At 44.7% G+C, this 16,589-nt stretch overlaps 1 protein-coding gene across 2 annotated transcripts in view; it reads left to right on the top strand.

Annotated features, from left to right (window-relative positions):
- Stmnd1 (stathmin domain containing 1) overlaps positions 1 to 16,589 on the top strand; it is a 98,080-nt gene that overhangs the window by 67,293 nt on the left and 14,198 nt on the right. Inside the window, exon 1 of one of the 2 annotated variants that reach the window (XM_040755916.1) lies at positions 7,547 to 7,761. The exons of the other annotated variant lie outside the window; for it this stretch is intronic. Within the exon in view, the coding sequence (XP_040611850.1) occupies positions 7,672 to 7,761 (90 nt within the window). The 5' untranslated portion in view covers positions 7,547 to 7,671. Of the gene's footprint in view, positions 1 to 7,546; positions 7,762 to 16,589 lie in introns of those variants that run through there. 2 annotated transcript variants of the gene reach the window in all.

Raw genomic sequence — 16,589 nt, forward strand, 5'->3', positions numbered from 1 at the left:
AATGCTCGATAAATATTTGAAGAATAAATCTAGGAGTGGGAGAACCATTTCTGTGAGCAAAGACGGTTTCACAAACCACCTGGCCTGTGGGTACAGCCTGGTCAGCCACACGGAGACTGAAGAACTGAATTTCAAATTACTCTTTCCCAGGAGGAACTGGTCCCGGGCACACCTATCATGCTATCATGTTATCATGCTATCAAACCCGTGTACCTTTGCCTGTTTGGGAAAGTGCCTCAACATCACCCTCATAGCTTTATAGCTCTCTCTCTCTCTCTCTCTCTCTCTCTCTCTCTCTCTCTCTCTCTCTCTTTCTTTCCTTATATATCTACCATCCACTTACCTATTAGTTATCTATTCTATCATATTTATCCAACCTCCTCTTTGCCATCTAACGAAGGGACCAGACCCTCACTCAGCCCCTGCTTTGGCAGTCATGACAGGCTGCAGAAAAGACACAGAAAGATGTAGCTCTCTGACTCAGCAACATGTGCTGAGCTCCCAACATTCCCTAATTACTGGAAATAAACTTCCAGATACCCTCTATGTGGCAAGGAACCAATCAGAAGTTAGTTGTCAGGCTCTGGAAGGCAGAGCACAGCAACCGCCCTGGGAGGGCCTCTAGGCCATAGCAACCTTGCTGCAGTTGCAGATGACCAGTCAACTCAGGATCAGTTGCCCAAGCCTAGAAGCACACAAATCCTGAGACTGTTGAAGACCCCAGACACTCCCCTTGCTCTACCCCAATATCCTCCCTGCCTCGCTGCTGCTTGAGGTCCCTCCTAGTCCCATCTGCTTCACCCGCTGAGTTGGATGGACAGGAGAACCGAGCTAACTTGTAAAATTAAAGAGTCTTTGCTTTTGCATCGGATCAGGTCTCTTGGTGGTTTGGGGGTTCAGAGTTTGGGCACAACACTCGTTATTATCTGTTTGTCTGACTGTTGGTCTGTCTATCCATGCAACTACTCATCTATAGACTTTCCTACCTTCTACAGTTATGTCTGACTTTGTTTCCATTTATGTTCTCTCTCTTGTGTCTACGTCTCTTAATGCATGACTCTCTCATACCTCTGTGTCTCACTCCCTCCTCTCTCCTCCATAGAAAACTACATTTGTTCCCGAATTTCCCAATCCTCAGTGAGAGAAACCAGCTCCTGTGTGAGGTTCAGCGGGCTTTCTTGAAGACCCCTTGTTGTGGGACATTTGATCATACTGTGTGAAGATGTGCCTATGTTTTACCTCACCTTCTGTTTGGTTTAGTAAAGACCAATAGCTAGGCAGGAGAGGATAGGCAGGACTTCCAGGCAAAGATAAGAACTCTGGGAAGAATCTAAACTAGATGTAGAAGAAGGCCGATGTACTGTACCGAAGAGAGGTAAGGGGCCATTCGGCAGAATATAGATTAATATAAGCAGGTTAATTTAAGTTTTAAGAACTAGTTGGGAACAAGTCTAAGCTAAAGCCAAGCTTTCACAATTAATATTAAATCTCTGTGTCATTACTTAGGAGTTGATAGTCTAAAGAAAATCTTACTAAAACCCCTGATTTCCCTTCACATCATTTTGGCTCCCAGGCCCTTGCTGTAGCTATTTTGTAAGAGAACAGGGAACAGACAGCTTGCTGTTGCTCCTCTAACTATGGGGCCAGATTAAAGATAATATGGGAAGGGGTGTGTGAAGAGCGGTGAGGATCCAGAAGCTATGTGTCGCTGTCCCTACTCAGTGTGGAGCTCCTCAGGGGGAAGAAGGATCAGGCTGGAGTCCCAGGGGGCTAGAGCATACAATGCTGACTCCAGGGTTTGATCTTAAAGCCTTTAACTGACACATCAGGCCAGAGAATGGCTGGGCTGTGCTGGTATAAAATAAGATGAGGCATGGTCTGGGAGGAGTTGGGGAGCAGGGGTTGGATACAATCCAAAGATAATGCCTTCATCTGTGAAATTACCAAAGATTATTTTATAATGGGATGGAATCAAGCTCCCGGGCTTAAAAGAAACAACTAGCTCTAACTGAAAACCCAGTTAATTTTACTCACAAGGAAGAGAACTTGATCACTTATGGGCATTCAGCCAGAATTTACAATTTTACTAGTTTTCCAATTTAAAAACAAAAACCCTTAAGTAGCCAAGAAAAGTCTAAGCCATCTCAAAGTAAAGTCTAAGCCATCCCAGAGCCCCACTTTGCATAATTACAGTGAGGGAAGGCACTTGGCAAGCATCCCTCCCCTTAAAACTTGGTGAATTAGCAATGCTAGAAAGCAGCTACTATGGTTCTGTTTTCTGTGTGTGCGTGTGTGTGTGTGTGTGTGTGTGTGTGTGTGTGTGTGTGTGTGTGTGTGTGGTGTTGCACATTTGTGTGAAGAAGGATGAATGTGCCCCTGCCAATGCTGGATGTCTTTCTCAGTGGCTCTCTACTTTAATTTTTTTCCCTATAGTTCACCTTTTTTTTTAATAGCTCACTGATTGGCTAGAGCTGGTTGGCCAGTGAGCTCCAAGGAACTGCCTGTCTGGCCACCCCTAAGTACTGGGGTTATAGATGTATGCTGCCACACCCAGCTTTTACATGGGTTCTGGGATCAGAACTCAGATCCTCATGCTCGCACAGTGATCAGTTTACCAGCCAGCTATCTCCTACCTTGAAGAGAAAAATAACTGAAACAGGAAAATAAAATAACTTCCCAAAGTCAGAGGTGAAAGCAGATCTCTCTTTCTGAAGGCTGAGTTCTTTTCTCTCTGACATGTGCCAGGCATCCATTTGTATCAGAATACAAGTTAGAAAAACCAGTTCTAGTGCCCGGTGTACCTGAAGAGTTGATGAGGTCCCAGCTTCAATGGCCAGCACAAAGGAATTACAAACAGATTTAACCCGTCCATTCACGTTGCTGAGAATCTGCACCTGGGACAAGCAGTAGAGATGATTCCAGAACAGGTATCATAGGCCCAACTCCAAGAAGCAGCAGCTCTGACTCCCCAGCCCCTCAGGGCCAGCCCCTCATTTGAAGAGGGAGGGGCTAGCCCTCAAAGTTAGAGGACTGAAAAGGCTATACTACAGCCCAGAGGAGGGCTGGGACCAGAACCTCACCAGCCACATTCCAGCACTGGAAGAAAAAAAGAAACAAAGGTCTTAGAGAACTTTTCTTTTTTCATTTTTATTTCCCAGTTCCTTAAGCAGCCAAACTCCCTTGAAGCATCAAACAATATGTTGAAGGCCAGCATGGAGAAATCACAACACTAATTCAAAAAGTCTCAGCACTCCATGCCCACGTACTGCCAAAAAAAAAAAAAACTTAAATATTACATTTCTTTCATTGTGAGGGTATCAGTGTGTGAAACTGCCACACGGAATCTGCAGGAGTTGTTCCTGGTTTCTGAAAGGCAAGCTTGCCTTCCTAGATGCCATTCAGCAAAGGCTGTGCTGCCTCAGCCACACCTCCTGCCGAGCTCTCTGAGGTCTGTAAGGTGGGAGCAGGGGTCACACCAGAGGGTAGCTCTCAATGGAAGTCTCACAGTTCCGTGACTTTTCCCAGCAACATTCCCTCTGAGCTGCTTCTCTGCTCGGTGTCTCAAGTGGTGCTTGTTCTCTGTGCTTCCCCAGTTTGTGTGGAATGAGCCAACATCAAGATTGTTGGCCTAAAGCCGAGCTCAGCAAACAATTGTTGCCCTGTTTATGGGCTTGTTTGTTTCTGCAAGCCCTGTACTTGTCACACTAAGTTCCTTAAAGGGACAATGCAAACACGCCTGCCCTCTGTAACAGCTTGGCTGCTGTCACCGCCAGGGCTGGACCAGGCTTTGGGCTGCCATTTTGTGTGAGGTGTTCTGATGCAATTTTTCCCTAGTGACCATAGTTTCCTCTGCCACAAAACGCGTGTGGACTGAGTGTGAGTGGAATTTTGTGGGGCGGGTTAAGGAGACTGAGAGCTCAGCTCTGAGTAACTCGGTGAACGGCTGCTGCATGCCTTACTTTCCAGAACCACAGTGGTTGGTTTGAAATGGTTGTAAGAGGGATGTGAAGGCCTGGGACCCGCAACTTTAAAACGAGGTCTTCGAAATTAAGGTGACACTCGAGCTGCTACCCATGTCTGACAATCTGGTACTCTCTTCTCTTGTTTCCAGAAACTGCAATACATCCCCTCCCCACTCCCACCCTCCCCCCAACTCCCCCACCCCTGCTCTGATGAGAACCAGCAAATCAACCTGGCAAGGTTCCACTCAGTATTAAAACAGCCCCCCTGTGGAGAAGGGTACCCCAGCAAAGTGAGGGGGCGTGGTAGTGTGGGGAGGGGGTGTCTGCTCAGCTGAATGGAAAAGTGTCTAATGGCTGTGAGTTCTGCTGTTTAATGAGTCCCACCCACCTACCCCCAACACACACACACACACACACACACACACACACATAGAGAGAGAGAGAGAGAGAGAGAGAGAGAGAGAGAGAGAGAGAGCTTTTTAATTTAAAAAGTAAAACAAAATTAAGATCTAGCCAGGCATTGTATTATATGCACAGAGGAGGGAGGCAGGAGAATGGTGAGTTACACAGCAAGACCCTGTGTCAGAATCCAAAATATAAACAAACTGACAAAACCAAGAGCCTTGAATTGTTTCTATAAAATCTAAATGCTAACTCTCTTAAGCTTTGCAGGCCATATATTCTCTGCCACAGCTACTTAGTCCTGCTCATAGTAGTACAAACTCACCCTACATGTATGTAAATGGACCAGATACTGGTAAATTTTATTATAGACACTGGATTTTGAGTTTCTCATATTTTTTTAAATTACTAAATGATGGTCATCTCTTGGTGTCTTTAAAAACATAGAATCTATCCTTAACTCATGGGTCACATAAAGGCAGGCTGTGAGCCAAAACTGGCTTTGGGTCCTGGCTTTCTAACCCTTACTGAGCCAGTAATATATTGATGTAGTAGAAATAACAGTCATCGGCTTCATGTATTGACTTAGCAGGACTCAAAGTGTCAGCTATTCCTATTCCAATGTCTGGGTCTGGAGTGATTGGGGTTGAAAGTCAGCATAGGGTCTTGCTATGCAGTGAAAGAATGAAAAATACCCGCAGTGGTCTGGAGTTAGCATCAGAATTGATTTCTCTGCTTGATTTCCCACTTCTTGCAAATGCCTAGAGTTGGGACTTAAATTGGAAGGCTTTTCAACGTGGAGTGAGACTTGCCTTGTGCTCCACTCTGCATGATGTAGTGGTATCCTGAGGACTAGAACATCTTGCTGCAGGTTACCTGTACTTTCCAGGCAGGTGAACTTCCCAGTAAATGAAGTTCAAAGGGCCACACCTATAATCCTAGCAGTCCTAGGAGCCTGAGCTGAAGGATTGCCCTGAGACTGAGGAGAACATTGGCCACATCGTAAGTAAGGGAAAGGCCAGCCTGAGCTAGAGAGAGGCCTTGTCTTGAAACAAAACAAGCAAACAACAAAGGGAAGCAAAAAAGAAAGGGAAGGAGGGCGAGAGAGAGGAAGGGAGGAAGGGAAGGAAGGAAGCATGAAGCAGAGTATCCTGGGTTTTTGCATGCTGTCTGACAAAATCCCCTTCTCTCTGCCAGGAGGAAGGGACAAGAAGATGGTGTACCGTAACTGTGGTATAGAGATCTTTCCAGACAGAAAATGGCTACTAAAATGAGACCAGCATTTCTCTTCCTTTAGTAGACCTTGTGTTCATTATTCCCAGCATTTCCCTCTTCACTCCTTCCTCCTTCCCATTGTTTCCTTTCCGTCTTTTTTGGTAATAAGAGATGATCTACACCAATGCCACTCGTAGTGTATCTCTATTATTTACTGTTGTTTTCAACATAATTCATTGTAAGGGTTATGAGATTTAATTTTGATATTGCCTGTGTTTAGCAACTGGGCCCCAACAGTGCTAGTGATGGGCTCTCAAGAGTCAGAGGGAGCTGGCCCCACAGGCTCCTAGGAAAAGGGTAGTTTCACAATTTTGGGCCACAGTCCTAGGATGCTCCAGAAAATGCCTACATACCACATTTTGGTGCCACCCAATTTATTCCCTGAAAACTTCTGTCTACAGGTCACCTCAAAATAAATAAATAAATAAATAAAAACCGGGACACACAGAGGTATCTGCAACATTTACCCTCCAGTTTTATCAACACCCATTGAACTTTCCCAAGAACATTTCCCAAGTGCCTTTTGCATTGGATTATCCTAGGTGAGACTTTCCCAGAGTAATTTAGTTACTGCATGAGCCTGTGCTTTCTCAAAGAGCTAATAGCTTTATTTCAATTCCTCATTCACAGATTTTCAGTGTTCACTGTTTCATAATTATAAGACTTGGACGTGGGTTTCATTCATCTTCCTCAAAGTTAGTAAAACTTGGCAAACAGCATCATTTAAGCAGCAAAAGGACAACGGAATGAAATGAATTTAAGAGCTGTCAAATAAAGCCCAGGGTGACAGCTCACACCTATAATCCTAGTACTTGAGAGGCTGAGGCAGGAGGATGGCTGTGAGTTGGAGACAGGCCTGAGTTATGCACTGAGGACCAAACTACATAGGAAGACCCTGTGTCAAAAAGGCCAAAAATAAGAATATTACACACCATTTAATCCCAACACATGTGAGACAGAAAGAGCCATCCTGAGTTATATGGTGAGCTGAGGCCAGCCCTGGACTGCAACAAAACAAAGGAATGTATGTTGTAAAGCAGCTACAATCTAGCTACTTATAACAGAGCTGACCTCTGGATTCCTTGGGAAGATGCTGGGAGCTTTGCATTTCCAGGAAGCCTGGACTGCATTTTCCAGTTGTTTTGAGACATGGAGGGACTGAGTCGGCCCCCTGGGTCGCGGTCACAGCTCCTTCAATAACTAGCTCCCCAGAGATCTTGGGAAAGTCACTCAGCTTCTCTGAGCCTAAATTTACAGCCTTGAAAACGCAGGGTTGAGACATCTCCAGTATCTTTCCGACTCCACCTCCTCAGCGCTCGAAAGGGAAAATAAAGTTGAAAATAGGATGAAAGAGTTCGGAAGTTCAGGAAGGAAACTTAGGCTGCTGGTGTGAGCGGCCCACGGGGCCCTGCTCGTCCTTTCTTGACGAGTGACATCGGGTTTGTTTCACTCTCTACACAATGCGCATATACCACCAGCAGCATCACCACTCGTAAAGTGGAGTTTCCAAGTTAAAAATGATTTCAAGACCCACTGGCAGCCACAATGCTTTCTGTGGTCCTGTGTGGTTTTCATCATGGGGTGGGTTTTTTCTTGTGTGACCATCCTTTCTGAGGCGGCGCCATGTGGCATTGCCTCCCACAAGCTGCCAGACTGTGATGCCTGGACCAGGTACAGAGAGTGGGGGCGTGTCCCGCGGTCCTGGCAAAGATAAAGAAATGAGCTTCCAGGAGGATGCTTAGACTCAGCTCTTCCCTCCTTTCGCTCCTGGAGAGACACCAATTAGCGTCCTGATAGGGGTTTGGATAGTATCTCAGATCTTCTGTTTTCCCTTGCAAAAGACCCATCCCTGCTCAGGTCCCAGGTCTTCGTGACGCAGTTTATTGTGGCAACAGTTCCCAGCAACTGCCCAGATGCCGAGCACTTCCTGCCCAGCCTGGAGTTGGGGGAGGAGGAAGCTCTGTGCCGGGACTGGAAAACCGGGACTCAAGGACCAGATAGGAGCTGGGGCACAGCCTAGAAAGGAGGAGCGATGGGCTGTGGACCCTCCCAGCAAGCAGGGGACCAGAGCCAGAGCCGCCGCGTGCCCTCACCCAGGAAGGGCTGGGAAGAGGGATCCAAGGTAAAAGATAATCACAGACAAACCGTGTGGGAGCACACGCCTGAAGCCCCAGCATGCAGGAGGCTGAGGCAGAATTGCTTCCAGTTTGAATTTGAGGCATGCTTGGATTACATAGTGCATACTGGGGCTTACATAGCAAGACACTGCTAAAGAAAGCATAAGGGAAGAAGGTAGGAAAGAGAAGGGGGAGAGAGAGAAGAAGAGAAAGAAAACCCAAGAACCCAAGGAAGACAAAACCAGAGTAGTGACAGGATTTCCCACACTTCCACACTTAGGAAACTCTGGAGTGGTCTGGAGCCTGTCTGCAGTTCATTGCTTTCTCAATAGGCACGTGACAGAATGAGAACCAAGGGACAGCATGTTTCTGCCTGTTGCCTGGTGTCTCCAAATGAAGAAAGTATACATGTCTCTGTGTATCTATGTCCGTGCAGACACATGTATGAGGTCATACCCCGGGGCAGATGTGGAGTAACAGGAAGGATTGTGGTTTCTGCCCATCACCTTGATTCCTCGTGGAAAGGTGGGAGTTCCTGGGAGCTGCCAGAAGTTGGTGGTTCTCCCGTTCTCTGTATTTATTCACAGCACAGAGAGCTCTGTCAGCCATCCAGCTACATCCTCTGGGCTGTGCAGCTTATCTGGGACAGAGCTAGAGGGAACATGATTTGTAAGTCTCCTTCCAATCCTTCCATCGCGCCTCAACCTTGTGTCATGCCATTTCCTGGAGATATTAGGGGGAGGTTCCCACAGTACAATGGGGACAGAACATCTGGGGTGATAGCTGTCCTTCTCCCCCACTATACAAGAACTGTTAGGCCCTGCTAGCCATAGCAAGCCAGGCTTGGCCACCTACATTCCATCAGCAAAAGACAAGCGGAACAGCAGAGAAAGTTTCTCATTTTTTCAACGTGGCCACATTGGGAAGAGGAACAACAACAAAAGGGGTTCGGTGACTCCCCGAGTCCGTCTTTGGGGTCCTGACACGGGTGTAGGTCCAAACAGAGCATGAGGTGGCTCAGTGGATAAGGTGTTTCTGCCAAATCTAAAGACCCAAGTTCAAAGCTCTGCTCCCATAGGGTGGAAGGAAAGACCTGAAAACTATTTTCTGAGCTCCAAACGTATGTGCACACACATGTATAGAAACACAATTTAAGATTTCAGGGCAAGGAGGACTGCTGTATGTCCTGATCTAGAAATATTCCTGCCCATCACTGACCTTGTTATGGTCTCAGCCCATGACTCTCCAGCAAAAGTAGGCTGACAGATTGTCACATCTGTGTGAAAGAGACAAAACCTGCCTCTGACTGACACCCATTCACCTGTCCTCTCTCATAGCCTGAGACTCTAACTTCCTGGGGACCTTTGTCTCAATAGTCTGATTGCCAGAGGGAAGGGCACAGGGGTTTCTGTAGAATGTCTTCTCTTATGTCAGGAAAATTATAAATTCACCAACAGAATGGGCATCTCATTGATATCAAGACCCCATCTCATCGGAATGACACAAGGAGAGGTTGGCCATATACTTCGCCCTCAAAATTGCACTTTTGAAGGATGAAAGGGAGCCTGTAACCCCTTTCTCAGCCTGGCAGGAGCAGCAGGCTGGCACTCAGGGCCACCTTTGACACAAGGCCTTCTTGAGCTGCTGTGTGAAAGCGCACACTCTCTTCTAAGCAGACACAGTGTGAACCTGGTCAGGGGCCAGTGATGGCACTCAGCATCTGAGCGGCGCAGCTGAGCTCCAGGAGTGGATGAAGAAGCAAATCTGAAGGGCATGGTGTGTGTCTCAGTTGGTACAGTGCTGACCTAGCATGCGCAGAGCCCTGGATTTCATCCCCAACAGGGCATAAATCAGGTGTGGTAGTGTATGCCTGTAATCACAGTTCTCAAGACGTGGAGGCAGGAGGATCATGATTTCAAGGTCTTCTCAGCTATACAGTGAGTTCAAGGTCAGCCTGGGACACACCTGAGACAGATAAATAGCTAACTGGGGTGTGGTGTGGACCTGTTAGTTCAGGCTCAGTCCCTGGTACTCTGAGAGAAGCCTGTGTTCAGGTCCAGATGCCATGCTGTGCTCTGCTTTCTGTTCTCAAAGAGTGACTGCCTGAGTGTAAGGCATCAATGCTTTCTCTCTCTCTCTCTCTCTCTCTCTCTCTCTCTCTCTCTCTCTCTCTCTCTCTCTCTCTCTCTCTCTCTGAATTTTATATAGCCGAGGATGACTTTGGGCTCAGGGTCTTTCATCTTTTCTGTCGCCACCCTCTACCAGCACACTGCCACCCGACTTCTCAGGAAACATTTCCCCATCACATAACAACCCCCTATCTTTAATGTCGTCTTGTCACTAGCCTTCCTCTCTAACAGACTCTTGGTCCACTATACCAAATAACCTCCAGTGATTGCTTCTGGGCCACCCTACACCTCCCTGCCTTTCCCAAGCTTTTCCCCGTGGAACACCATTCCTAGGCCTGTTCTTCAGCGGGACTGATGAGCTTCAAATTCATCCCCCAGTGCAGGGCTCCACCCCAGCTGAAGTGACCCAGCCTTGCTACCAGCACACTTCCAGGCCACACAGAGACTTAAGGGGGAACTTAAAGCAGAAACCATGGAGAAGGGGTGCTTTATAGGCTCATGCTTATCCAGCCTTCTTATACAACCCAGGACCAACTGCCCAGGGAATGGTGCTGCCCACAGTAGGCTGGGTCCTCCTGCATCCATTGGCAGTCAAGACAATGTGCCATGGACATGCCTACAGGCCAACCCTTTAACTCTGAATCGCCCCAGTTTCCTTATTTATAAAAACAACAGAAATATTGATACTTAACTTTGTTAAATTCTTATGAGGATTAAGTGAATTTAATTCAAATAAAGTACCCACGCCCATGCTTCACACAGAATAAGAGCAGAAAACAGGTTATGACAACATCATTACTATCCTGACATAAAATCCTTAGCATCATTAGCATAGCCATCCATGTTCATCCTTGAGCTGACTCCAACACCTGCTCCAGCGTCCTTCTTCCCACATCCTTTTTAAAACAAACCTTCCTGAAGCTCAACAGGTACTTTCTTTTCCTCCTGAGGAGTCACTGCACCAGCTGCTTTTTTCATCAGGTTTTTCCTTCTCACTGTACAGGACACACATCCCCGTCTTTTAGAGAACTCCTAGTCACGCCCCCACTTAGCTTCTTCTGGACAGAGCTGCTCCTGGCCACTATGATGGCAAGGTCTATCCTTCTGTTGGACTCAAGAAAAGGCTTACATTGTTCACTTATTGTATCCATTCTGCCTCCAGTCATCAGCTGCTCCTACAGCCTGTCATTTTATTGATAGCACACTGATTCAGACAAACCAGACACTAATGGATACTTTGTGAGCGGTTCCGTGCTTTCCTCTCCCTGTCCCCCAGATTCCTTAACAGTGTTCTTGTCTTCCGGAAGCTCAGTGAGACTAACGATGATGGCAAGGAGGAAGCTCAGCATTACAGTTACCAGACAATAGACTCGATTGACTACTGCATGTGTCTTCTCTTCCCATACACTTAACTTTGGAAATCTGAACTGGGAAGAGTATGATTACTATTAATTAAACACTCAGTGGCCATCAGAATAACGACTGTACTACTACCCAAGTGCAGAGGACCCAGAGCAGTGGTTCTCAACCTTCTTGATGCTGAGACTCTTTAATGCAGTTCCTCATGTTGTGGTGACCCCCACCATTAAATTATTTTCATTGCCTCTTCATCGCTATGATTATGACTCATAATGTAAATATCTAATATTTCCAGTGGTCTTGGACAACCCCTGTGAAAGGATCATTTGACTCTCCCAAAGGTGTCATGGCCCACAGATTGAGAACGACTGAACTAGAGTTTAGAAGTTCAGAGATGTCTTTAAAATGAGATGACCATGTTTGCTTGTATAAAGCATTTATTACGTTTCTTAGCATTTTTAAGTTTAAAATACATTCTAAATTGAAATTCTTGGGAGTTGTCTATAGATTTCCTGCTCACTTTTACCTTAGTCTAAAGATATACGAAGGCATTGCAGAAAAATAATGCATCATAATAGGAGAAGCATGGGCAACATCTCTCAGTTGGAGAAACACTTCTTTTCTGTATGAGTAACTCAAAGTTCCTGGCCTAGGATTAAAGGAGAGATCTTCGAATTTAGTGAGTGTGGTGGTTTGAAGGAAAATGGCCCCCAAAGGGAGTGGCACTACTAGTAGGTGTGGCTTTGTTGGAATGTGTATGGCCTTGTTGGGGGGAGTGTGTCACTGTGGAGGCAGGCTTTAAGGTCTTTGTATAAGGTCAACTCACACCTAAAGTCTGAGACCGCATCCTGTTGCCTGTTGAGTTAAGATTTAAGAGCTCTCAGCTCCTTCTCTGTCATCATGTGTGCCTGCCTACCACCTACCCTAATGCTAATGGACTAAGCCTCTAAACTGCAAGCCACCACCCCAATTAAATGTTTTCCTTTATAAGAGTTGCCAGGATCACAGTGTCTCCTCCCAACAATAGAAACCCTAACTAAGACCGTGAGTGAACAAGAAGGACCTTTCATAGGTTTTTCTCTAACATTAGATACAAGTCTTGCTTTTTTACTGCAAAAGTACAAAGTGACTTGTTAAAACATTGTGTATGTGCAAACATGTCTGTATATATCCACATGTATGTGAGGAGGGTGCATGCACCCATGCTGTTGCTGAGGCTGGAGGTTAATGTTGAGTATCTTCTTCTATTGGTCACTACAGTTTTTATATGGGGTTAATGTTGAGTATCTTCTATTGGTCACTACAGTATTTATATTGCATTTTCATGTTGTGTGCACACACCAGCAGAGGTCAGTAAACAGCCTGTGGAAGTCAATTCTCTCCTTCCTCTATGTGGGACCCAGAGATGGAACTTGGGTCATTGTTTTTCCACTGAGCATCTCACTGACTTGTGCCTTATTTTTTCAGTGTCTCTCACTGACTCATTCATTGGCTAGATTGGCTAACCAATGAGCCCCTGTCTTGTCTCTGTCTCCCAGCTTGGGGATACAGACACATCCTGACACACTTGGACTTTTTATGTGAGTGCTGGTGATCCAAACTCACATCCTCCTGTTTGCACAGCAAGTGCTTCACCTGCTCCTCTATTTCTCGGTCCTCTTAAATCTTGTTAAAGAGTCATTCCTGAGTGTTCTTGAGGGCTTGCTATTTGTAATCATACTACTAAGAGTAAATTAGCAAAAATTCTAGTTCTGAAGAACAAAGTCTTCCCATAGGTCCACAGGCAAATGTATTTATAAAAGCTTCTGCTCATGAAGCAATTGAAGATTTCAGCTCAGGGAGTATCAACAAGTGATTCCTGCCAAGCTTTTTGGAAAATATATTACCCAAAAGAAGTTACAGGAGTGTATTCAGTACTTACACTACACACACACACACACACACACACACCACAAAAAACAAACAGCACACACCTGTCTATAGTTGAAACCAGTGTCTTTTTTTAGAATGCTGGTGACTCTTTCTCATTGCAGTCAGCTTAGGACTTACAAGTTTTTAATGTTAAACCTTAAACGTTTTAAAAACGTTAGCTCCAAGTCATTGACGTATACAAGAAGATCAATGCAAAAGGTCGAACACAATGAACCTATGCTTTGACAACTACATCTTGGGAACAGGATAGAACCTTCCACCCTCCTTCTGTCATCCTGCCCGGTACTCTTCTTATGCAAAACAGGTAGGTTGAATGCATACTGGTGTAAAAATATAAACCTTGAATGCATAGGTAGACCTGAGCACTGTTGCCTACATCCCCAGTGTGTACAGATTCAACTATTTATTGATATTGCCTGTGTCTTTGACTTATAGCCATCTCAATCCAGATTATGAAATGGGGCCAACATTCCTACAACATGTAACAAATTGACATAAATGTAAAGGATGTTCTTAGTTTTCCTAAGAGCATCTCTTTCTAGAAACCAAAGGTTGGTATATGTTAGGAGATGCTAAAAGATTGTTCAGTTTGTTACATATTTTCTTTCACTACCAGGACTCAATAGCACCTGTATGTAAATGCAAATGTATAGAGTTCCTTGCTGGAGTTCCTATCCCAAATCAAGCAGACCAGTAATGTGAACGCCATTGTAAGGTCATTTGAAGTTGTATGTTTGATTCTATCCCAAGTTGTAGGTTTAAGAATGTGGGAAAGAAAGCCAACTCTTCTGGTCTATTAACACTCACAATTTCACTCAGTTCCTAAGTGTTTTATCATCATGTTTCTGGCTGCTGTGACTGCTGTTAAAGCTCTTACACTTTCAGTAGCTCTACTTAGAAATGTTATATGACAAAATCAGTCCTTACATGTCACATGGTGCATTGCTAGTTTAAGAAAAAAAGAGTGAGTCTACAAAAATGCAGTGAACTTGTGAAAATACTCCTCTCACTATCACTGGCTTTAAGTATCTGAAAACTAGGAAAAGAACTCACAATAGGGCTTATACATCTTCAAGTTCAACCAGAACTCTGAGCCCCTGAGAGGAAAGCATCACACAGTGTCTGTCTTGGATAGCTTTGTCAGCTGACTCATCCTAGAGTCACCCAAGAGGAAAAGCCTCAATTGAGGGGTTGCTCTGATCAGATTGGCTTGTGAACATGTCTGTGGGTAGGTTGTCTTGATTGCTAATTGATGTAGATTTTGGAGGTTGTATGCCACTGTGGAGGCACCATTCCTAGGCAGGTGGTCCTGGACTATACAAGAAAGCTAGCTAAACAAAGACCTTCACCAACGCCAGAGAGTGAGCCACGGGCAGCATTACTACATGGCTTCTGCTTCAAGTTCCTGTCTTGAGTTCCTACCCTGACTTCCCTCAGTGATGGGCTGTGTCCTGGAAGTATAAGCCAAATAAATCCTTTCCTCCCCTAAGTTACTTTTGTTCAGGGTGATGTTGTTATAGCTACAGACAATAAACAAGAGCAATCTTGCCTTCCTTTGTGATACGTACCAAATACATATGCATGTTCATGTTATATATTGTGTGTAGGCATTGCTCTTGGTCTGGCTAGCTTTATGTCAACTTGACACAAGCTATGGTCATCTGAGAAGAGGGAATCCTGGTTAAGAGAATGCCTTCATAAGTCTGGGCTGTAAGCATGCCTGTGCAAGCATTTTCTTAATTAGTGATGAATGGGGGAGGGCCCAGCCCATTGTGGGTGGTGCTATCCCTGGGCTGTTGGTCCTGGGTTCTATAAGAAAGCAGACTGAGCAAGCCAAGGTGAGCAAGCCAGTAAGCGGCACCCTCCATGGCCTCTGCATCAGCTCCTGCCTCCAGGTCCTTTCCTGTTTTGAGTCCCTGTCCTGATTTTGTTTAATGATGAACAGTGATATGGAAGCCAAATAAACCCTTCCTCCCCAACTTGCTTTGGTTATAGTGTTTCGTCAAAACAAAAGTAGTCCCAACTAAAACAGCTCTTCTCCAGAATCTGCTTTCTCAATGCTGATGATGATGCCATAACAATGGGCAGGTGGAAGGAAAACCCATTACAATTTTCTTCCTTTTCTGTGAGACCAGGGACCAGTGTCTTGTGCCAGTAGCTTGCATATTATATAAGCAATGGAGTAGAGTTTATGAGCTGGTACAGTACTTATGAAGAAACTTCTGGAAATATCTACAGTATTGAACATGCATAGCCTTCCAGCTAGGATGAATACATCTAGGAACTGTCACAAAATGATTGAATAAGTTAATAAATATGTATATGAATAAGTATAATTTTACCCTGGCTTATAATACTGGAAAATTAGAAGTGCCCAGGAATGGACTAAATAAATTATGGTATGGCTACATGGTGAACTACGTAATGAACTCATACTATTGTTCATAAGTAACTACTCTTCACCATTAAATAGAACGAGGTCTGATCTCTACTAAATCATCAATGGAAAAAATGTACTATACAAATCACAGAGAATCTGATCTAGTTTATTTTTAATAACATTTTGATTGTACTATGATCATGGACTATACAGTTCCCCCTTTAAACTATGCAGGTAACAGTCATTTATGTCGTTTGTTTTTAGTATATCCCTCCCCAACAACCTATGAACAGCCAGTCTCCCCACTCACCCTATCCCTTTGCCCACCACAGTCTCTGAACCTACCTATGACTCTGAGTTCACCTGGTCTGAGCATGAATACTCTTTGTGACTGGCTTCTCTCATTTAAGAAAGTTTTTAAATGTCTATGTTATGACATGTGTCAGTATTTAATTTCCTTTTATTGTTAAATAATATTTTACATGATTACACTACATTTCATTTCCCTAATCATCATTTGATAGATATTTGAGTTGAGTTGTTCCACATTATGAACATTATGAATAGTAATTATAGGTACCATGTGCAAGTTTTGAGCTGAATATTATTTTCATTTTGCCAGTGTATAAGCCCAGGAGTGGAGTTTCCAGAGCTTGTAGTTGTTCCATGCTTAATGTTCTGCAGGAACTCTTCAATTCTTTTACAGAGCAGAAACCCTGTTCTGTATGCTCATAGCAGTACATGACGTTCCAGCTTCCCTACACGCTCACCACCACTCATTGCTGTTCATCTTTTTCACTGCAGTCACCTTGTGGGTGGGAAGCCTTTCACTGTGGGTTTTTATTTCTTTATTTTGTAGCTCCCCTAATAACTGCACCATTCTAAACTTCTTTTCATTGACTTTTTGGCAAATTCTAATTTACCTTTTGAAATGAGCAAATCCACTAAGGAGGTCATAATGCCAACATGTTGTTAATGCTTCTGTCCAGGAGGTGGTACTTATCATCTTCTACTGAGTCTCTATATCAGTCAG

Source organism: Mesocricetus auratus, unplaced genomic scaffold (assembly GCF_017639785.1).
Source record: "Mesocricetus auratus isolate SY011 unplaced genomic scaffold, BCM_Maur_2.0 Super-Scaffold_100013, whole genome shotgun sequence".
NCBI classification, from domain to species: Eukaryota; Metazoa; Chordata; class Mammalia; order Rodentia; family Cricetidae; genus Mesocricetus; species Mesocricetus auratus.